This window comes from Anomaloglossus baeobatrachus, chromosome 2 (genome assembly GCF_048569485.1).
Source record: "Anomaloglossus baeobatrachus isolate aAnoBae1 chromosome 2, aAnoBae1.hap1, whole genome shotgun sequence".
NCBI lineage: Eukaryota > Metazoa > Chordata > Amphibia > Anura > Aromobatidae > Anomaloglossus > Anomaloglossus baeobatrachus.
Window position 1 is genome coordinate 229,279,534 of NC_134354.1, and position 24,344 is coordinate 229,303,877.

General features: G+C 42.2%; 1 protein-coding gene across 1 annotated transcript in view; it reads right to left on the reverse strand.

Annotated features, from left to right (window-relative positions):
• The window catches only part of DSTYK (dual serine/threonine and tyrosine protein kinase), a 141,732-nt gene that overhangs the window by 23,308 nt on the left and 94,080 nt on the right, over window positions 1-24,344 (reverse strand). Inside the window, exons 4-8 of the mRNA XM_075335684.1 lie at window positions 19,730-19,965; window positions 8,015-8,098; window positions 6,822-6,998; window positions 4,344-4,473; window positions 2,638-2,794 (exon numbers count right to left, since the gene is read on the reverse strand). Of these exons, the coding sequence (XP_075191799.1) occupies window positions 2,638-2,794; window positions 4,344-4,473; window positions 6,822-6,998; window positions 8,015-8,098; window positions 19,730-19,965 (784 nt within the window). The remainder of the gene's footprint in view (window positions 1-2,637; window positions 2,795-4,343; window positions 4,474-6,821; window positions 6,999-8,014; window positions 8,099-19,729; window positions 19,966-24,344) is intronic.

A 24,344-nucleotide genomic window follows, 5' to 3' on the forward strand; every position in this document is an offset into this window, starting at 1 on the left:
TTCCGTTCCACCGCCGGCCTCATGGTTCTTGTAGTTCCCGGGTACATTGCGACGTCCTCGCGGCGAACTACAAGACCCAAAAGGCCTGCGATCGAACGGAAGGTAAGCATATAACATAACAGGTTTACCTTTTATTTCATCGCCGGCCTCCTGGGTGCTGTAGTTCGCCGCTGCGCTCCAGTCCACGCTGTGTTTTTGCATCCATAGCGACGAGGGAGGAACTTCCTGTCACCGCTAATGAAAGGCAGAGTGCTGGCCAATGAGAGGCAAGCGGCTCTGCCTTTGACGTCAGCGCTCTGGCCGGGAACTTCCTGCCTCGTCGTTATGGTAACGCGTTACACAGCCCGGCACCGTACCAGAGAACAGCAAGTCCCAGCAGACCGGCGATAGAACGGAAGGTAAGGTGAGCATATAATATGTGAGTTTGCGTGAGTTTGTGCATGTGTGGAATGATCGAATAGGGGACCAGGATGGGACATTTTAGAAGTTGTGGAACGGATCGTCAGCATTGCAATGATTTTCTATGGGAAACCTTGCTCTGCTGAACGAGTACCTTGATTAACAAACAGTCCCAGAACGGATTGTTCTCGTTAAGCAAGGTTCCACTGTATATCCGAGGAACAGACTCAATTTCTAGATCGTACCATCTTTAAGGATTCCAAAAGGGAAATCCAAACATCCACACACTTCAAAACAAGTGGATGTTAAATTTCCATCTTGGATTTACCAGTGGTCATTTTCAAAGATGGATTCCGAATGTCCCCTTTGGCCAGTACTGTTGGATAAGAAAAAATTGCCGCATTGATGCTGACTTACCAAAGAATCAGCTATCCTCAAAAGCAGATTTCAGGCAAAGGGCAAAAAAACCCCCAAAAAAACAAAAACACACTTCGAGACACCTTTCTTAAGGCAAGCCCTTAACAAACATGAAACTAAAATGAATGATAAAATACATTTAGGATCTGAGAAAAATTAGGAATCAAAGAACTAATCAAATATACTTAGACGTAGTTTAGTTACTACCTATAGTAACTCTCAATGTTATTAAATGTCAGATTCATATTTTGTTGAATTAAAAATAATTCCTTCTTAATTGTAGTATATTTAGAAACCCTTCTATATACCCATTTATTTTTATTGAATGAGATCTGATTTTGATGTCATATTTAAGTGTTTATTTTTGCTAAGTTGGGGGATAACTGAGGGGGGAGGGGACTGTGATCCCCAGGGCTGTTCTACATGTTTTGTTAGAAAAGTTCAAATAAAAAAATATCGGATTTAAAAAAAAAAATAAATAAATAAAAATAAAAAAAAAGTCCGATTCACAAATACTGCTTTATACTTGGAAATGATCCCTTCTCTCCAGCAGTTTACTGAAGAGCCCCAGTTATATTCAGGAGGAATTGGACCCTAAAAAGGTGTTTTAGCATCTAGTATCAAACCACTTGTAATGGATTTTAAGTTATGACTAGTTCACCTTTTAATATTATAAAAAGAGGATTTTATATGTGGAAACCCCAAATGACAGTGTTGCAATACCATCCAACATGGCACCCCATACATTTACTTAAACAACTGGAGAAAAGGTTCAACATTAAATAAAAATTGGATTGCAATTCCTCCTACGTTATTTAGGTTTTAGAATGTGCATGTAATCTCCAGTATGTTGGACGAACTATCCAACCAATGCAGTGTAGACTAAATAAACAAAAATCTGTACGATATTACACAAGGAGTCCTCAGTGTTTGCAAACATTTTCTATTAGAACATAAAAAAAACAAAACAAAAACCAACAACAACAAACCAAAACTGGATTGTTTGCTCCTCACTATTATTCAACAAATTCCAGATAACTATAAGAATCCTATTAGATTTCTAATTTAGAAATCCCGGTACCGAGGGACTAAATATCAATATAGAAAAACACTAACTAGTAAAACGTTTATAGAAAAATTATTGATTATAATCTATATTTCTGCAGAACTTTTTTTTTGTTTTGTTTGTATAGATTTTTTTTTTTTTTTAAACTGACACCCGTTTTTAATTAATGTCCATCCATGATTGGCTATATATAGGTTTCCTGTGAAACTAGCAATTGTACCAGATTATGGGGACAGATTGTCCCAGGAAAGTGTTGTGCCTTACATCCTGGTCATTTTACATTTAAATTAAAGCAAGTTCTGATTGCAGATACTGGTCTTCACAGTAGCCTTGGTACACTGCGCCCAATACCAAATCAAGCCTTTGTTTCTTCCTACATTGACTGTCCCTCAGTGGTCAGTGGAACATCAGACCTATAGACTTTTCCTCTTCGCTGCTTCCAGTTGATCACTAGTGCGGCTACAGCCGAGAAGTTGACTGTACCGCAAACGTTTGCACCTTCCTGGAGAGATCACCTCTAGGGATCATCGCGAAAATCCTCTTCGCTATGAGCTGTATCACCTTAGTTATGCGGGTCTGCACAACTCAAAAGGTGAGTGCAATTAACTGGTGGCTTTTTAGGAGATTCACACAGAAGCGTTTGTCTTTTTTCTCCACAATACTTCAATGTAGAAATTTGGACAGTGATACAACTCTATATTACCACATCAATAACTTAAGGGGTTAACTGCATGTAAACGTTGTACACAACTTACCGCATGTAGTGAAATTCCAGAGCCAGATCATTCCAGTGTTTCTCATCTGGAGGTACAACAGACTTCAATGCACAAGGGAAATGTCCTCCCCAATTATCACACAAGTAGACAACACCATACTGTCCTCTTCCCAGCTCTCGACCCAGTCTTGGCTTGCCTGTAGATATATATAAAAAAAAAAAAAAAAAAATTTAGTTACAGAAAATATTCTCCTTAACCTTCACGACATGACGTAATGGGTACATGACATGGATTGTGTGAGGAAGCCCCACCGCTTGCTATCCGCGGACATGTCAGCTGATTTCGACAGCTGACATGTGCCTGCCAGGCACGAGTGGAAGCGAGAGTCACCCGTGCCTATTAACTCCTTTCATCTTGCTGTCAAAATCTGACAGCGAGATGTAACAGCGGGCCACCGTAAGCATAACTTACTCAGCCCCATCGGAAGTCACATGATGTGATCACATGACTTCTGGTGGTTGCCATGGTAGCAACTGTAGCTATCGTGAGTCACTTTCTCTCACTGCCAGCAGACTGCCGTGTGTGTGAGTGTAAGGTCGGTGTCACACTTCCGAGTGCCTCGCTTGTATCTCTCGGCACGGACTCACACTCTCCTCATATCCTCAGAGATTAATGCAACCGACCCGCTCCTGTGAGGAGAGAGTGAGTCTGTGCCGGGTGATGCAACGCAAGACTCATGCGAGATACACGCGAGGCACTCGCAAGTGGGACACTGGCCTAAAGCAGCTTTTTTCCAGATCTTAGCTGTGTAGCTCTGATCTGGAGAAATGGAAGAATGATCAGACTGCTGATAGCTATAGTCCCCCAAGAGGGCTAGTACAAAAAAAAACAAAAAAAAAAAAAAAACACAAAAAACTTAAGTTCAAATCACCCCCCCCATTCAGCCAATTGAAAATAAAAAGGGTTAAAAAAATAAACACATTTGATATCGCCGCAGAAACGCCAGATCAAAATATAAAATCAATTAATCTGATCGGTAAACGGCGTAGCAGCAGAAAAAAATTCCAAAACGTCAAAGTTAAATTTGCGGCAACCAAAAAAGTAACAGGCAATCAAAACATAGCCTCTGCGCAAAAATGGTACTGTTAAGAACATCAACTCAAGACGCAAACAATAAGCAGTCACTGAGCCATAAATCCCGAAAAATGAGAATGCTACGGTTTTGGAAAATGGCGCAAAAAGTTCGCCACTTTTTTTGGACAATTTTCTTTAACCCCTTAGATAAAAGTAAACTTATACATGTTTGGTGTCTGCGAACTTGTACAGACCTGAGGTATCACAGAAACACATCGATTTTATCATATAGTGAACATGGTGAATAAAATATCCCAAAAACTTGTGCAATCGACTTTTTTTTTTTTTTTTTTAAGTTTTTCCGCACTTCAATTTTTTTTGCTGTTTTCCAGTATACTATATGGTAAAACCTATGGTGTCATTTAAAAGTGCAACTTGTCCCGCAAAAAACAAGCCCTTATATGGCATGATTGCTGGAAAATAAAAAAAAAAAAAAATAAAAAAAAAGTTACGGCTCTCTGAAGAAGGGGAGCAAAAAACAGAAAATCGTCCGAGGCACTGGAATTCCAGTGGTGTGAAAGCAGCCAAGATGCTTCCAGTGCAAGTTTACACATGAATAACTAAGTCACGCTTTTCATGGAGTTTGGACAACAAAAGTATAGACCTTTTACCATATAATAAAACATCCCGCAGAGATCTGCTCTCCAGCGATAGCCGTGCAAGGCGTGGGGCATGATCTTTACGAACCCTTAGCCAAAGATCTTCAGTTTTTTCAAGTCTGCCACAGTGACCAACCTCCAGCTGAAGAAAAAATAAATAAATGAATAAATATGGAATTACAAAATCAAAGCAAAGTCAAAATGAAAACCTACTATATAACTTTATACTTGAAAGCCTACAATTTATAACTTTCTTTCTCTGATCTCACTTGGCTTTGTCTTGAGCAGCTTCATCAGGTAGTCACCTGGAACGGCTTTCAATGGACAGGTATGCCTCATCACAAGTTATTTTATAGAATCACCGGCCTTCAGAAAGTGTCAGACCATCAGGTGTGTTTTGTAGAGACTGGTGCTGAACAGTCCCATATAGTGCGGGGCCCTATTCTACAACTGTTCCTAGCAGAACAGGGCAAGAGCCACCAAACTAAAGTAAAACTACAATGTGCACATTCCATATGAAAAACCAATGCATGGGCCAGTGTGTCCAAATTTTCTACTGCAACTGTAGATACTTAGTGAGTGGCCTGTGGGTTGCCTGTTTATAGTAGTAAATTTCTGCCCAAACCAATAATGAATGAATGAATGAATGAATGATATATATTTAGTGAATATAATATAATATAATATAATATATATATATAGTGTGTATGAGATATATCATACACACAATTTTTTTTTTTTTTTTTTAAATTTTTTTTTTTATTTTTTTTTAGCCAAAGTTGTGCCCCCATGTAAGATACTAGCTGAAGTGATGATGGCCGTGTTACAGTCAGCATCAACTTCAAAGATTAGTGCTGCACCATCTGCTGTCATAGTCCAGGGGGCCTGCAACGACTGTGCTCCTGTGAAGACCAGCTGTAGGCTGGCCTTCATAGGAGACAGTGATCTTTACTTTACTAGATTATATACTGTGGCATTATAGAAGCGATCAGATTATCCCAAGTTAAAGTCCTTTATGGAAACTTGTTTTTTTTTTTTAGTGTTTTTAATCCCCTTGTGACCAAGCCATACAACCTTAAAATACGAAAGTCTCCTAATTTAGATTTGAATCCTTTCAACTATATAACAAATCCATTGCTGCTTGTTCAGAGGCCAGTTGTCACAGATGAATACCATTGATCCCTATCCATAACCTGTATCAGACAGTTTACAGACAAAACATGTACCCATTATAGTCTATGAGGTGGTACACATCTCTGATTTTTACATGAACACACTGTTCAACATAAAAAAAAAAACAAAAACCCCGCAACATTGAGACCCTACATTTGTCAGCATTACAAAAAAAACAAAAAAACAAAAACAGCAATACAAGTCTATGGGCCCTTAAAAAGCACAGGCAGAACATGGAACATGGATTAGTGTAAAATCTGTGTGCAGTCTGATTAAGGCTATGTGCGCACGTTGCGTACAGTCACTGCAGAAATTTCTGCAGCGATCTGAAGAGCACATGTGCGCTTTAAATCGCTGCAGAAATGTCCGTAGTGGGAAAAAAAAAAAAAAAAAAAAGCAGATTCCATGCGCTCTGCCGGCAGCCCCTGCCATAGACAGAGCAGGAGCTGCAGGCAAAGCGCACGGAAGAAGTGACATGTCACTTCTTAGAACGCAGCGCTTCAGCAGTAGCCGAAGCGCTGCGCTCTAATATGCCACGTGCGCACGGCCCCTGCACAATCTCCATAGACTGCAGGTGACGCAGGACGCATGCAGTTACGCTGCGCTACAAAGCGCAGCGTAACTGCATGAATTACGCACACGTGCGCACATAGCCTAACATTGCAATGTATAAAGGGAAGCCTTGTAATGTATCCACACGTCAAAAATTTAACATGGGTCAGTGTCCATTTTAACCGTCAAACGAGGAAACAGATGACATTCGTTCCATGCACATGAAAAATAAAAAATAAAATAAAAAAAAAAAAACAAAACCATCAAGGCTGTTTTGAATGAGGCCTTGCAGCTATCTGCTCAAACAAACAAAAAAAACCCAAACCAAAAACTACACAGCACAAACAAAGAAAAAAAAAAACACAAACCACCCCAAACAAATTAGGGGATGCAAACAGATTATCCTCTACATTAGGGCTGTAACCATCAGAATCCTGAATTTAGTTGTGGAATAAAAGTGTAGGTTGGAGTTAATGCAATGTGTCAAATGGGAATTTTATGCAAATTCTTTAACATTAATATTTAAGCAAACAATCAAACTTATAAGTAGTTTCCCAAATTCCCAACCACTGTTTGCACCTTTCCACTATCCTTGCTTCATCTGAGGCACGCGTTTCCTCTACTCCAAAAAGGGCCAAGAAAAACATGCTTTTATCATTACTAGAAAAACAATGAAACTGCAAAACATGTTGAGCCCAAGTAGAGCACTCCCGTCACACCACATACGAGTCACATACCACAATTCTTGCCGTTTTTGATACTCACCTGTTTGAGGGATGATGCAAAAGCTTCATGGGAACTTTTGAGACGCTTACAAAACTGGCTGCAGATTCGCTTCGCTAGTTTAGACGCACTCAAGCTTTCTATAGCGTCCTGAGCCACCCTGCGCTTCCATTCTGGGGTTATGGATGGTGGGCTCACCCATGTAATGCGCTGTATTATCTAATGGAGAGAGGGGTCATTAATATAAGTCAAACTAGTGCACATGCAAGTAGCAATATCACAGCACCAAGTAAACATGCAACATAAAAATAAAAAACCCAAACAATTAAAATACAAAAAAAACACTAGTCATAAATACTAATCCTACCACTAATAAATCATAATAATACTAATAAAATACTAATCATACTAAGGCCTACGACACGGCATGAAAATCTGTGCGAGTGGAGTGCAATAAAACGTCGCATTCCACTCAGTCCAATATTAACCTATGTGTCAGCACCTTTGAGCGATTATTTTCTCAGACGTAATCGGACCGAGAAAACAATTGCAGCATGCTGCTGGTGCAATGTGATCCTTGTTTCTCTCGCAACCAAGTCTACGGGGCGAGAGAGAAAAAAAAAAAAAAAAAAAAAAAAAAAAAAAAAAAAAAAAAAATCGCACTGCATTTGCAGAACACTGGTGTTCCGCGAGTGCAGGGCGAGAATGGCAATAGCCGGCAACGGAGGAGAGAGGGAAATAAATCCCTCCCTCCCCTCCGCAGCGCCGGCCCACCCCCCACAGCTGTGGTCCGATCGCATGATAGGACCTCAGTTGCAATGACACTCTGCTCCTGCTGTGCTACCAGCGTGAGCCGAGTGTCATGCAAGGATCACAGTAATCCCAGTGTGGCCCCGGCCTAAACATACTAATACATAATATTTTTTGAGTATTAGTTAATAATACTCCCCAACTTAAAAAGTCCGGTCCTATAATAAATATTAGGTTAAGTATCTGATACATCTAGTAAAGGGTACTTCTAATGTGCAGATACTATGAAAAGGGGGGCACCATCAGGGAAACCAGCCTTTGAAGAAGGGGTTTTCTTGTTATTTTTCTATTGGCACCCTCCATAGCCCACAAAACAATTCTAATATATCATTTGTTTCCAAATTATACAGAAGCCAGTGTCAACATTTCCATGTGGTTTGTGATGCATTGTAGATTAATAAGTCATTTCTGAGGTGTGGTCTCACCTGGACTATCTGCTCCCACACCATCCTGGTGACTGTGGATCCGTTATTAAATGTGACCTCCACGTGATACGCAGCATTCAGTATCTGGTAAGACAAAGACATTATTGTCATCCTTACTACTAATAAAATACAGTGCCTTGGGAAAGTATTCACTCCCTTGGCTTTTTACCCATTTTGTTACATTACAACTAAAGATGATCGGACGTGTGGCCATTCGGGTCTGCCACGTTTGGCTGGACTTTAAAAGGCCACGTCACACTAAGCAACATCGCTAGCAACATCGCTGGTGAGGCACGACTTTTGTGACGTAGCAGCGATGTTGCTAGCGATGTTGTTGTGTGACATCCAGCAACAACCTGGCCCCTGCTGTGAGGTCGCTGGTTGTTGCTGAATGTGTGTGACAGCGATAGAGCAACAACTGAATGAGCAGGGAGCCGGCTTCTGCGGACGCTGGTAACCAATGTAAATATCGGGTAACCAAGAAGCCCTTTCCTTGGTTACCCGATATTTACCTTCGTTACCAGCGTCCGCCGCTCTCAGCTGTCAGTGCCGGCTCCTGCTCCCTGCACACATAGCCAGACTACACATCGGGTAATTAACCCGATGTGTACTCTGGCTAGGAGTGCAGGGAGTCAGCACTAAGCGGTGTGCGCTGGTAACCAAGGTAAATATCGGGTTGGTTACCCGATATTTACCTTAGTTACCAAGCGCAGCATCGCTTCCATGCGTCGCTGCTGGCTGGGGGCTGGTCACTGGTTGCTGGTGAGATCTGCCTGTGTGACAGCTCACCAGCAACCCGTGTAGCGATGCTCCAGCGATCCCTGCCAGGTCAGGTTGCTGGTGGGATCGCTGGAGCGTCGCTTAGTGTGACGGTACCTTAAGACTTCACTTCAGGACCCAGACAATAACTGGTCATGAACAATAGGCTGGTGCCTAGTCATTTTGTTTTAAATCTTTATTGCTCACAGCCGTGGACAGGCAATTACAGCATGCAATAAAGCTTGTTAATTAGCTATACTGCAGCCTTTCAACAAACGAGCAGTACCCGAAGATGGACCTGAACACTGACTTTTTTTTAAAGAATAAAATGAGTCTAAACACTGTACTTTACCGTTCTGGTTCACTCACCCTAATTACAACCTGTGTTTTAATATTTTTTGTAGATCAGACTTGTATGTGATTAAATCAGCACTAGATAGTCTAAGGGGTACTTCACACACAGCGAGATCGCTACCGAGATCGCTGCTGAGTCACGGTTTTTGTGACTTCATTAGCAATCTCGCTGTGTGTGACACGGAGCAGCGATCTGGCCCCTGCTGTGAGATCGCTGCTCGTTACACCCAGTAGCTGGTTCGTTTTTTTATTGTTGCTCTCCCGCTGATAAGCACACATCACTGTGTGACAGCGAGAGAGCAACAATCCTGAATGTGCAGGGAGCAGGAGCCGGCGTCTGACAGCCTGCGGTAAGCTGTAACCAAGGTAAACATCAGGTAACCAAGGTGGTTACCCAATATTTACCTTCGTTACCAGCGTCTGCAGCTCACGCTGCCAGTGCCGGCTCCTGCTCCCTGCACACGCTAAGCTAAGCGGTGTGCGCTGGTAACTAAGGTAAACATCAGGTAACCATACCCGATGTTTACCTTAGTTACCAGTGTCCGCAGCTTCCAGACGCCGGCTCCGTGCAAGCGCAGCGTCGCTTGCACGTCGCTGCTGGCTGGGGGCTGGTCACTGGTGAGATCTGCCTGTTTGACAGCTCACCAGCGACCATGTAGCGATGCAGCAGCGATCCTGACCAGGTCAGATCGCTGGTCGGATCGCTGCTGCATTGCTAAAGTGTGAAGGTACCCTACGGCTGGTTTCACATCAGCAGTTTTTTGCCTAACAGCAAAAAAAAAAAAAAATTATTAAAACCGCATCTTACCGGATCTGTTGTATGTTCAATGCATTTTCAATGGACTTGCGGTAAGATGCGTTTGCATGCGTTACTGTATGGATCTGGTATTTTGCAGTATTTTATCTTGATACAAAAACGCAACATTTTTTGTATAAAGCTAAAATACCACATCTTACCAGATCTGGTACATTGCGGCGTGCTCTACAATGTTTTTTCAATGAGCGCCGGATCCGTTTTGTACCACAAGTCACCACATCTGATTTGCAGGATCCGGTTTCCAGTACGGAGCATGCCCAGAAAGTAGGAAAACAAAGTGATCTTGAAGTATATATACCCAGGAGCATCCTCATTGTCTCAGAATTGCTTGAACACCCCAGAGCTATGACTAAATGTAAAGCTGGGTTCACACACAACGACAACAACGTTGCTGTTACGTCACCATTTCCTGTGACGTAACAGTGACCTTAGATGATCACTAGTAAGCTGTCAAACATGTAATTTTAAGCAGCGACGGAGCAGCGATCATAGCGACCCTGACTGACGTTGTGCGGTGTTACACGCGTCGCTATGCGATGACTCAGACCTTGATAGAGGCGTGGTGTTTACCCCTAGACATGATTTGCGTTGCCTCTTTTTCACGCCCCTCTATTCCGATTGGTGATCACTACAGCAGCGCCTGATTGGGTGACCGTGCCAAACAAAAGGAAGACACAGTAGTGCTTTCATTCATTCCATTTCATTTCATTCAGATCCACAAAGAACGACACACTAGCGACACCAGACAAAGAATCTACTACGTGGAACAAAGAATGGAACTTAAAGAATGAAATCACTGTAACCCCTTCGGCAAGGTACCCAATCGGAACGCTGTTGTAACCAATCTGAGCGGTAGGGGGCGTTGCAAAATACACCGCAAAAACACGGCCTTGTCCTGCCTTCAGTTCTACGTCACTGCCTTCAGCGTCGTCGCAACCGTCGCTGCTGTGGTGTCACACACAAGGATGCGGAGCTTATCATGGCGCAGCGGGATAGCAGCGATCAAAAAATAACCTGGAATATTCAGGAGCGAGCAGCGATTTCGCAGCAGGGGTCTGATCGTTATGTGTCACACACAGCGACGTCGCTGTTGAGGTTGTTGCTACATCACAGAAAATGGCGACTTAGCAGCGATGTCGTTCCTGTCGCTGTGTCTGACACCACCTTAAGTTTTGTCACACTGTGCTTTTATAATGGCCCGCTTTATTTTTATTTGTTCTAATGTACATTATACCTTCACAGCTGCTGACCTCTCAGCCCAGGATCCAGTAATTACCCCAAGTTTGGCACCCCAAATCTTCAAAACAGTGAGTATATTTAAATTGTACAAATTTCTACACGCTTTAACCCCCTTCAGCCCCCAGGCATTTTGCTTTTTTCCCGTTTGTTTTTTTTCCTCTCCTTCAGAGAGCCATAACTTTTATTTTTCCGTCAATCTTACCAAATGAGGGCTTGTTTTTTGCGGGACAAGTTGTAGTTTTAAATGAAACCATAAGTTTTACCATATAGTGTACTGGAAAGCAGCAAAAAAATTCCAAGTGCGGAAAAATTGCAAAACAAAAAAAGTGTGATCGCACAATAGTTTTTGGGATATTTTATTCACTATATGGTAAAACTGATATGTCAATGTGATGCCTGAGGTCGGTGCGAGTTTGTAGACACCAAACATGAATAGGTTTACTTGTATCTAAGAAGTTAAAAAAAAATTCACAAATTTGTCCAAAACACGTGGCGCACATTTTGCACCATTTTCCGAAACACGTAGCGTTCTCATTTTTCTGGATTTATGGCTCAGTGACTGCTTATTTTTTGCGCCTTGAGCTGATGTTTTTAACAGTACCATTTTTTCGCAGATGCTACGTTTTGATCGCCTGTTATTGCATTTGGCGCAAAAATTTGTGGTGACCAAAAAAATTGAATTTTGGTGTTTGGAATTGTTTTGCCACTACACCATTTACCGATCAGATTACTTGATTTTATATTTTGATAGATCGGGCATTTCTGAATGCAGCGATAGCAAACTAATGTATTTTTTTTAACCCTTTAATTGTCAATGGGGTGAAAGTGGGGGGGGGGGGGGGCGCGATTTGAACTTTTAGATTTTATTCTTTTTTTTTATTTTACTAGTCCCCCAAGGGGGTTATAGCGATCAGCAATGCGTTTTTCATTTTTTTGCAGTTAGGCAAAAAAAAAAAAAAAACGCTGATGTGAAACCAGCCCAAGTTGGGAAAGTGAAGTAATGAATATTATATATATCTATATCTATATCTATATATATATATATATATATATATTCACCTTGTTTGCTAAGCCCCTGAAAATATCTGGTGGAAGCAATTATCTTCATAAGTCACATTATTAGTGAGAGCAAGTCCACCTGTGTGCAATCTAAGCGTCACATGGTCTGCATACATGCAAATATTAGAATATATTTTACACACAAAAAAATAAGAGACCACTGCAAAATTGTCAGTTTTTCTGATTTTTCTCTTTATAGCTATATTTGAGTAAAATGTAAATTGTTCTTTTATTCTATAAAGTACTGACAATGTCTCCGAATTTCCAAGCAATGAATCTTGTATTTATTTTCTGAAAATGAGAAATTGTCAAAATATCAAAACAATGGATTGCTTTTAGATCTCACATAAACCCCCCCCTCCAAAAAAAACAAAAACCCTCTCCCTACATATCTCTTGTACATGCAAAGGGGTATTCTTATCTTCAAGATCTTATCCAAATATGTAGGAGGAGGAGCAACAACAACATCAACCTCCTCCAATTAGTAAGGTTATAATATACGGTAATATTACTACATGTAATAGTAAATCAGAAAAACCTATACTATGTCACTTGCCTCATGTGCAGGGCATTATGTCAGCATCTTAAATATCCATGGCTATGACAATGAGCAACTAACTGTCGCTATATGCGTGGTCATAGCCATGGATACCCAAAGGTCTGCACACAGGCAAGTGAGAGAATGAATCAGAAGGACTATACTATATTTGTAATTTGAGTTACCTGCTAATTAGATTATTACACCTACTACATATTAGGACAGGATCTTTGAGATGGGAATACCCCAAGATTATTTTTCTGAATGATTTTAGGGTTGTTAAGGCAAGGCCATTTGATGACCCATCTACAGGATAGATAATCAATGAAGAGTGGTGGGGGTCTAACACACGGCACCCCCACTGAACAGCCATCTTTTGCTCCGCATCTCTACTTAAAGTTTAGTGAATAGAGTTGAGCGAGTACCTAACCATTTATACTCGCTATACTCATAACGAGTACTGTCTAATACTCACGTATTCATTCCGAATAGCGTGTGCAATACAGGTAAATGGGGAAAACGCACAATGTAACAAGTAACCTGAATAGCGCACTATTCGTGCGAGTATCGAATAGTGCGGAATTCGGGTTACATGTTACTTTGCAAGTTTTCCCCATTGACTTGCATTGCACACACTATTCGGAACGAATACACGAGTAGTAGACCGTACTCGTTATGAGTATAGCGAGTATAAATAGTTAGGTCCTCGCTCAGCTCTAGTAGTGGACACTGCAGAGCAGCTTCTATTCAAAACAGTCAGAGTTTTGCTCTAGTACATGGCAGTGACTTCTACATACTGAATGGGGTTGCACTCATCAGCGCCATTCAAAGTGCACCAATCCAACAGGTGCCGGCAGAAAAAAAAAAAAAAAATCAGTTCATCAGCACGGTTCCAGGTACATTCTGTAGCTGCTCAAACCCTTCAAAATGGACTGTCCACACAGAATCAGTGTTCAAACCAAGTACAGGCGCTCGATGCACAAAGACATGGCCAAACATCTAAGTGCACCTCCCACCTAATGGTTTTCCCAACAGACATGTCTCTATGAAACCAGAGCTGTCAAAGAAGAGGGGATGGTAGAAGTACAGTAGAGACGAAACAAGGCGAGAAGCAGCATTTGACATGATTGGCCCTGCCATGATGCACGGAGCGCTATGCTTGGATTGAAAAGTCATTCTGTGCTGACAGGACCTTTATATAAAAAAAAAAAAAAAAATAAAAAAAGGAGTGTAACCTGTTTTACAGACAGCATCTGACAAACTACAAGTTTTCCTGGAACACAAAGATATAAAACAAACCACCATCTGTAACCTTTATAAAATAGGTTTTCATCAGTGAATGAAGTCAGTCCTCATCAGTTCTGTGATACAGAGAGCAATGCTAGCTGATGTGCTAAGGTGAAAACTACACCGGCCGTAAGGTCTCAGTCTGGCCTCCGCCCCCCACCCTTGACAAACTGCCCTCATCAATGTGACCAATGACCCGACAGCAAAAACGTAATAGTGACTACTCTCTGCAGCTTTCAAGACTGCTGACCACCATTTCATTCTCGCTATGCTCCACTTAATCGACCTAAAGGATCCTCTCTCTCTGCTGGTCCTCTTCCTATCTTTCGGACAGCTTGTGTATCATTTTCTGGCTCTAAAAGCTTTTACACCAATCTCCTGACATAAAAAACTTGGAGAAGGCGCAAATTTTAGCGCAACTTGAGGCTGCACTAAACTTGCGACTTTTGGCATTCTCAAGCCATTCCCGCCCATCTCTGACAAAGCGGGCGGAACTGGGGTGGGAACGTGACAAGATTCGAATTTACTCCACCACAAATCCTACTCCAGCAGGAACTAGAGTAACATTTGGGGTGAGGCACATACAACTTGTCCAGCACTCCTGATTCATTACTAGGCAAATGCTTATTCCCTTAAAAAAAACACTTGCTTGAAAGGTTATTTCCAGCATTTTGAGCTCAGGACCAGAAATTATAGACAAGTAAGCACCAGATCAGCAGCTTCGAGGGATCAGGGAAGGCTAGTCATTACACCCAGCGTTACATGGTCGACATCATCCATTCATTGTACTCTCCCTGGATTCATTGGCACACCACCCAAAAGGTCAAGAGTATAGTATCAAGAGACCAGACTAGTCTGGAAGAACTAAAGCCCACCAAACTAGTCTTGCCTCAGTTTGTCTTATCAGAGGGCTAAGGCTTACTTAAAAGTGATGGTAGAGGTTAAGTACAGTGCCTACAAGTAGTATTCAACCCCCTGCAGATTTAGCAGGTTTACACATTCGGAATTAACTTGGCATTGTGACATTTGGACTGTAGATCAGCCTGGAGGTGTGAAATGCACTGCAGCAAAAAAGAATGTTATTTCTTTTTTTAAATTGTGAAAAGTTTATTCAGAGGGTCATTATTCAACCCCTCAAACCACAAGAATTCTGTTTGGTTCCCCTAAATTATTAAGAAGTATTTCAGGCACAAAGAACAATGAGCTTCACATGTTTGGATTAATTATCTTTTTCTAGCCTTTTCTGACTAATTAAGACCCTCCCCAAACTTGTGAACAGCACTCATACTTGGTCAACATGGGAAAGACAAAAGGAGCATTCCAAGGCCATCAGAGACAAGATCGTGGAGGGTCACAAGGCTGGCAAGGGGTAAAAAACCCTTTCCAAGGAGTTGGGCCTGCCTGTCTCCACTGTTGGGAGCATCATCCGGAAGTGGAAGGCTTATGGAACTACTGTTGACCTTCCACGGCCTGGACAGCCTTTGAAAGTTTCCACCCGTGCCAAGGTCAGGCTTGTCCGAAGAGTCAAGGCTAACCCAAGGACAACAAGGAAGGAGCTCCGGGAAGATCTCACGGCAGTGGGGACATTGGTTTCAGTCAATACCATAAGTAACGTACTCCACCGCAATGGTCTCCGTTCCAGAAGAGCCCGTAAGGTACCTTTACTTTCAAAGCGTCATGTCAAGGCTCGTCTACAGTTTGCTCATGATCACTTGGAGGACTCAGACAGACTGGTTCAAGGTTCTCTGGTCTGATGAGACCAAGATCGAGATCTTTGGTGCCAACCACACACGTGACATTTGGAGACTGGATGGCACTGCATACGACCCCAAGAATACCATCCCTACAGTCAAGCATGGTGGTGGCAGCATCATGCTGTGGGGCTGTTTCTCAGCCAAGGGGCCTGGCCATCTGGTCCGCATCCATGGGAAGATGGATTGCACGGCCTACCTGGAGATTTTGGCCAAGAACCTCCGCTCCTCCATCAAGGATCTTAAGATGGGTCGTCATTTCATCTTCCAACAAGACAACGACCCAAAGCACACAGCCAAGAAAACCAAGGCCTGGTTCAAGAGGGAAAAAATCAAGGTGTTGCAGTGGCCTAATCAGTCTCCTGACCTTAACCCAATTGAAAACTTGTGGAAGGAGCTCAAGATTAAAGTCCACATGAGACACCCAAAGGACCTAGATAACTTGGAGAAGATCTGCATGGAGGAGTGGGCCAAGATAACTCCAGAGACCTGTGCCGGCCTGATCAGGTCTTATAAAAGACGATTATTAGCTGTAATTGCAAACAAGGGTTATTCCACAAAATATTAAACCTAGGGGTTGAATAATAATTGACCCACACTTTTATGTTGCAAATTTATAAAAATTTAACTGAGCAACATAACTTGTTGGTTTGTAAGATTTACGCATCTGTTAATAAATCCTGCTCTTGTTTGAAGTTTGCAGGCTCTAACTTATTTGCATCTTATCAAACCTGCTAAATCTGCAGGGGGTTGAATACTACTTGTAGGCACTGTAGGTGAAAAACAGCTTACCAGTTCCAATTAACAGAGACCAACTCGAAATTAGAGAGAAAATTAAACTTTTCATCAGTAGATAACTGCAAAAAGATCCTTGTACAAGGGGATGGTGTGAGCCCCTCACAAAATCCAGGTGTTTGGTTGACCACTGGAAGGAGTAGGTAGATTATAGACTGGATATAACAGTCTCCGGTATAGAAACGGTTAGGGAACGTGAGTTACAATTGTTAAGGATATGCGTCAGCCATAACGCCACACATTATTATTATTTATTAAAGCGCCATTTATTCCATGGCGCTTTACATGTGAAAGGGGTATAAAAAATAGGGACAAGTACAATAATAATAAACAATACAAGGCCCAGACGGTACAGGAGGAGAGAGATCCCTGCCTGCGAGGAATCACAGTCTACACATCATCAATGTACCCGGTTCCTTCCCAATAGACATGTCCTCGAAAAAGACCATTGTATTGCTCAAAATGTTGGAATTTTTTCGCTAATGGCAGATTCTAATAAATATACTCTCCTTTGAAAAAGCATCAAACCTGCATATTTTTCAGTGCTGAGATTACCTTCAACAGACCCCAGTCCTTTCCTACTAAGTAAGAAATCTTTACTGCAGTGTTGCTGATACCTCTATCATTTGTGATGAGAATTGTTAAAGTGCACCTACCAGCAGTATTTTCCTATATAACCTAAAGCCAGTACTAAACTGGCACTATCATGCGGATTCTATACATACCTTTAGTTGTCAGGTCAGATGTATATGTTTTGAAACACAAGCAAGTAAAGTTTGTGTAAAATGAGCAGATGCCAATCAGCTGATAGCTGGGGGTGGGTTTTCATAGCGATTCCCGCCACCCTGCCTGTCGTTCCTCCCCCATCTGTTATTTATGCTAATTCTATTCTAATCGTTTTACTAAGTGCTAGAAGGACCTGTGTAATGATTCAGTGACTGCGGAGGATTAGAAAAAGCACAAAAACTCGGAAACCCAAAAAATAATCAGAGTGGCTGGAACCTTAACGGACTGCAGACCTAATACTGCCACAACTAGAAGTAGCCGTGGGGAGTGCCTACGATGACCTGGTCGCCTCGACACTGCCGGAGAGCTAAATATTCTTACAGAGAGAAATATTAGAAAAGCTAATCTGCCTCGGAGCAGTCACCAAAGATATAGATAGCCCCCCACATGTTAAGACTACGGTGATATAGGAAAACACAATATATAGCTAGAGAATATCTGCATAGGAAAGATCACTGACTGCAGCCGTAAAAACCCTAGTAAAGACCAGCATGCCTGATATGGAAAAATACTGAGGCTACACAGGCTCTCCCCCACTATATCAGTACTCTGTTGTTCCTGGGATCTAAGAAAAAACACTGATATAGAGGAGGGACTGAATATAGTACCAAGAATGACAAAACACAATACATAGCAGAACATGGAGCAAGGTACACAGATACTCCCAGCAGGGAATGATCTAACTCCACCAAGAACTCCACACAGGCAAAATAACAAGAAAAAGTGAAAACCATAAGCAGAGGTACAAAGACCGAACTTATCTGAAAGGAGTTCTGGTAGACAGAAGGAAGGGCTGGTTTCAGAATGTCCTTCGCACACAGGAGATACATTGAGCACCGGCAAGGAACAGGAGGAAACTACTCCGTTATATAGGCCCAATACGAATGGCCTGATTTCTAATTCTCCTCAGCTGGCTGGTTCCCATTCAGCAAGTCAACTGCACTACCAGCACTGACCACAAGAGGGAGCCCCAAACTGGAATCTAATTCCAATGTATTCATAACAGACCTGTGCTGATGTCATACCCATGTGACCAGAAGGGGTGGGGCCTCAGCCACCAAAAAAAATAATGCTGCTTCCTGGTATCAGCCATGTTGGCTGAGGCCCCACCCCTTCTGGTCACATTGGTATGAGATCGGCACAGGTCTGTTGTGACTACATTTGAATTAAGATTTCAGTTTGGGGCTCCCTCGTTTTGCTATAATAAATTTATTATAAGTAAAGGGGGAGGAAGGTGCCAGATTCACCATTTAAGGCAACCTGACAGCAGACATGCTGCCTGTGGATCGGACAACATGTATATCAGACACTAGCTACACGATTCCAGCCATACTTGTTTAAAGAGAATCTGTCAGCAGGTTTTTGCCACCTAATATGAGAGCAGCATAATGTAGGGGCAGGGATGCTGATTCCATAGGTGTGTCACTTACTAGGGTGCTTAGTGTAGTTTTGATAAAATCACTGTTTAATCAGTAGATGATCAGAGGACTACTTGGCGGGCTGCCAGGTAGTCCAGCATATTCATGAGTGCTGTATAACTGCTAGATCTGCAGCAGAGAATACTGATTTTATCAAAATGACAGCAAACAGCTCAGTAAGTGACACATTGCTGTAATCACAGCCTCTGTCTACATTATGCCGCTCTCAGATAGGGTAACAAACTTGGTGACCGATTCCCTTTAACTCTGAAATGCTGTAGCTTCTCAGAGAAAATCCATTTAAAAACCACCATCAGGGGAGGGGGCATGTCCTGCTCGTGGTGTCTAGTAGCTGCCAATCCCCTGATGTCTGCCTCCCTGCAGTCCCCTGTTCTCCGAATGCAGGGAAACTTATCAGGGGGCAAGTAGGTACACCCCCTGATGTGTGATGAAACATCCCACAAGGGAGGGCGAGGCACCAAAGGAGTAGCTCCAGCGTTACACTGAATTACAGGTACTATGAGGGTGGGAAACAGGCACTATGGCTCTTATCTTTACAGTTTATGAGTGCATGGTCATTAGAAAGATTAAAAAAAAAAAAAAAATTATAATAAATCAATAAATAAATAAATAAATAAATAAATAAATAAATAAAATAATCTGCAGTACCTCTGTTTTAAACCTGAGCATCTTTTTTTTTTTTTAAACAAAATGCCCCAAAACACACAAAATTGGGCCATATTCATATGATTATTGCAATTAACCGACAAACAAAAATCCAACAGGTCCCTTTAGCTGTGCTATAGACATGTCAGTTGCATATTTGATATTGATTGATAAGAAGCTTCACCTTCTGCAGCCAGCAAGATTACATTTAATAAGACACCCATGACCAGCACAAATGCAGCATACCTGCTTCAGGTGGTTGCTTGTAATATGGGAAGAAGATTCTTGCTGGGACCCTTCTAGACTTCGGAGACATCTTTCTAGTGTCCCCACAAAACTCTCTCGTAGATAATCCACGGAGCTGATCAGTTTGTTCACTACAGCTTGGTTGAGCCGTGAAATGATCAGGTCTTTGATCTCCAAGATGCAGTTTTTTACTTCTTGTACTCCAAGAGGCTCGCCATTCTGAGGCATGGAGATACCTGAGTAAGCAAAAGAATATCGGTGGTAAAGAAGATCCTCAACTGCAAAATACGTGAACATAAACACCAGCAACAATTGCAAAGACGGCGCTAAGACAATACAGGTTCTTTGCCATTCACCAAGAAACTTGAATAGTTGGAAAATAATTCATTCATTATTAAAAAGACTGTCAGCACAGAATGACTCTCCATACAAAGTACAGGCGATGGGTGCATCATGGCGGGGCCAAACATTTCAGGGACCTTCCCACCTACTTGTTTGCCATCTGTGCCCTTCTCCGATTTACAGCTCAGCCTTTATAGACCCAAAGTGGAGTGTGGGGGTGTAGACACCACGTCTCCACGAGCACCAGAAGGATTTTACAGGATTTTTGGAGCCTGGTTGCAATGACCCCTACTCCAAAAATTAGCCCTTGTTACAGTCAGGGCCGTGGGGTTTTTTTTGTGTGTGTGTGAATTGCCCAAAACCCCCAGTCTTAGGCTAGGTTCGCACACTGCGTCTTTTTGACGCTGCGTTTTTGGCCGCTAAAAACGCACAAAAACGCACCTGCGTCGAAAAAACGCATCAAAAAACGCATGCGTTTTTGATCTCTGCGTTTTGCTGCATTTTTCCAATGCATTGCATGGGGGGAAAACGCAGAAAAACGCAGGAAAGAACTGACATGTCCATTTTTTTTTTTTTTAACTCAAAAACGCAGGTAAAAAAACCAGATGTGTGCGGACAGCAAAAATGAAAACTCAGACTTTGCTGGGGAAGCAAAGTCCTGCAGTTTTGAGGCCAAAAACGCACCAGAAAAACGCGCAAAAACGCCGCGAAAAACGCACTGTGCGCACATAGCCTTAGGGGTGCTCAGCATTTCCATTTGGAAGTTAAAACTGGATAAGAACTTTGATGACATCATGGTTGACTAGGTCACCGGAGGTCCTTTACAACTGTAGGAGTCTAAAAGGAAGTGAAGAGGAGACAGGCTGATATGTACACAGTGTGTATATTTCCATGTGTACCTGCCGTGTACGAGAGCGTATATTTCCATGTGTACCTGCCGTGTACGAGAGCGTATATTTACATGTGTACCTGCAGTGTACGAGAGCGTATATTTCCATGTGTACCTGCAGTGTACGGGAGCGTATATTTACATGTGTATCTGCCGTGTATGAGAGCGTATATTTACATGTGTACCTGCAGTGTATGGGGAGCGTATATTTCCATGTGTACCTGCAGTGTACGGGAGCGTATATTTCCATGTGTACCTGCAGTGTACGGGAGCGTATATTTACATATGTACCTGCCGTGTACGAGAGCGTATATTTACATATGTACCTGCCGCGTACGAGAGCGTATATTTACATATGTACCTGCCGCGTACGGGAGCGTATATTTACATGTGTACCTGCCGTGTACGGGAGCGTATATTTACATGTGTACCTGCAGTGTACGGGAGCGTATATTTACATATGTACCTGCAGTGTACGGGAGCGTATATTTACATATGTACCTGCCGTGTACGGGAGCGTATATTTACATATGTACCTGCCGTGTACGAGAGCGTATATTTACATATGTACCTGCCGTGTACGAGAGCGTATATTTACATATGTACCTGCAGTGTACGGGAGCGTATATTTACATGTGTACCTGCCGTGTACGGGAGCGTATATTTACATGTGTACCTGCAGTGTACGGGAGCGTATATTTACATGTGTACCTGCCGTGTACGGGAGCGTATATTTACATGTGTACCTGCAGTGTACGAGAGCGTATATTTACATGTGTACCTGCCGTGTACGGGAGCGTATATTTACATGTGTACCTGCCGTGTACGGGAGCGTATATTTACATGTGTACCTGCCGTGTACGAGAGCGTATATTTACATATGTACCTGCCGTGTACGAGAGCGTATATTTACATATGTACCTGCCGTGTACGAGAGCGTATATTTACATATGTACCTGCCGTGTACGGGAGCGTATATTTACATGTGTACCTGCCGTGTACGAGAGCGTATATTTACATATGTACCTGCCGTGTACGAGAGCGTATATTTACATATGTACCTGCAGTGTACGGGAGCGTATATTTACATATGTACCTGCAGTGTACGGGAGCGTATATTTACATATGTACCTGCCGTGTACGGGAGCGTATATTTACATGTGTACCTGCCGTGTACGAGAGCGTATATTTACATATGTAAATATACGCTCTCGTACACGGCAGGTACATATGTAAATATACGCTCCCGTACACGGCAGGTACATATGTAAATATACGCTCTCGTACACGGCAGGTACATATGTACCTGCAGTGTACGAGAGCGTATATTTACATATATACCTGCAGTGTACGGGAGCGTATATTTACATATGTACCTGCCGTGTATGAGAGCTGACATGATTATTGGTTATGTTGAATTTTTGTTCATGTGGATTATTAATTCATGAGAATAAGAAGATGATTATTATTCTTGACATTCCCTGTAATTAAGCCCAAGCCAATCTTTCGGAGCAAAAAATAAATAAATAAATAAATAAATAAATCTATCTAAGGCCCCCCTTCACATGTCCATGTCTCCGGTACGTGTTTGGTCCGTTCCCTCACGTGCCGGAGACACAGGCACACGTAGACCCATTAAAAATCAATGGGTCTGCGCACACGTCCATGTTTTGCCATGGACAGTGTGGAGCATACGTGTGCCCATGTGCGCCACACGTAGACATGTCAGTTTTTCTCCGGCATCACGGGTGTCACAAGGCCCGCACGGATGTGATCCTTGTGACACGCACTGGAAAAAATTAAAAAAAAAATAAAAAAAAATAAATAAAATTCAATACTCACCTTCTCCAGCCCTGCTGTCTCTGCCGCTGCTGTCACTTGCTTACGTCCGCCGCTCATTATGCTCATTGCATATTCACTCCACTGCGGGCGGAAGCAGCAGCAGCGGGGAGTCGGCAGGACCGGAGACTGGAGGGACATGTGAGCAGAAAGTTCCTGTTGTCCGTGTTTTATCACGGATAACACACGTTGTGCCAGAAAAACGGTACACAGAGGACAATATGCACCTTAACATGTCCATGAAAAACGTGCGTGATTTTCACGGACGTGTGAATTGGGCCTAAGACTCAGTCTTATCATCGAAGAACCAGTATATAGAAAACAAGCAGGTGGGAAATTACAACTAAAGTGTTTGGCTTCACCATGATGCACAGAGCATCTGAATTTGGTTTGGTCATGATGTGCTGACAGCGTCCCTTTAAAAGAAGCCCTCCCATTCATATCCCCCCCTTTCTTTTTTTATTAACTCTGGAACGCTTCAAAACACACCAGATATTTCAAACTTAATTTTTATGCCCATAAACCAGAGAGTTATGTCACACAAAATAGTTAATAAATAACATTTCACATGTCTACTCTAGCGATTGAGGGGCCTATGTGAGAAAATAGCGCAAAGTGACACCATTCTAAAAAACTGCACACCTCAAGCTGCTCAAAACCACATCCAAGAAGTTAACCCTTCAGCTGCTTCACAGGAACCAAAGCAATGTGGACGTCATGTCGCAATTGGAGAGCACCTGTGCCTAAACAGTGGAAACCACCCCACATGTGACCATTTTGGAAACTGGACCCCTCAAGGAATTTATCTAGATGTTTGGTGACCACCTTGAACCACCAAGTGCTTCACAGAATGTTCAAAAAACAAAAAAAAAAAAAACAAAAACAAAAAAAAAAATAAAACAAAAAGAACAACAGCGAGCTGTGAAAATCATAAGGGGGGGACCAAACAAAAAAAAAAACAACCTTACTATTTTCACAATACTGTTTTAGCTCCAAATGTATCAATTGTACAAGGGTATTGGAGATCTTGCACAACCTGATATGTGGAAAACTTCTGTTTGTGCGTACGACAGGGCTTGGAAGGGAAGGAGCACCATTTAATTTTTGCAGCATAAAATGGTCTTTAAATATATTGACACTTTCATGTATGCAGAGCCAGCAAAAGTTGCAAAACAGCAGAAACGCCCCCTAAAGTGATCCTATTTTGGAAACTAGCAGGGCAATACTGAGTATTCCCCTGCTATATTTATTAAAAAAATTGGGTAATCGTACACCATCTTATTTTGGAAACTACAACAAAAGTAATTTAGTGAGGTGTGTTGAGCAGCTTGAACCCATTGGTGCTTCACAGAATTTTACAATACTGGGCCGTAAAAATGAAATTATGAAGGCACAATTTTTTTTTTTTTTAACACACACACACACACACGTACGTACGTACGTACGTAATAGGAGAAAATGGCCCATAAACGTTATTACACAATTTCTCTAGAGTATGGCAATACCTCATATGTGATCAAAAACAATTTTCAGGCAAAGTGAAGA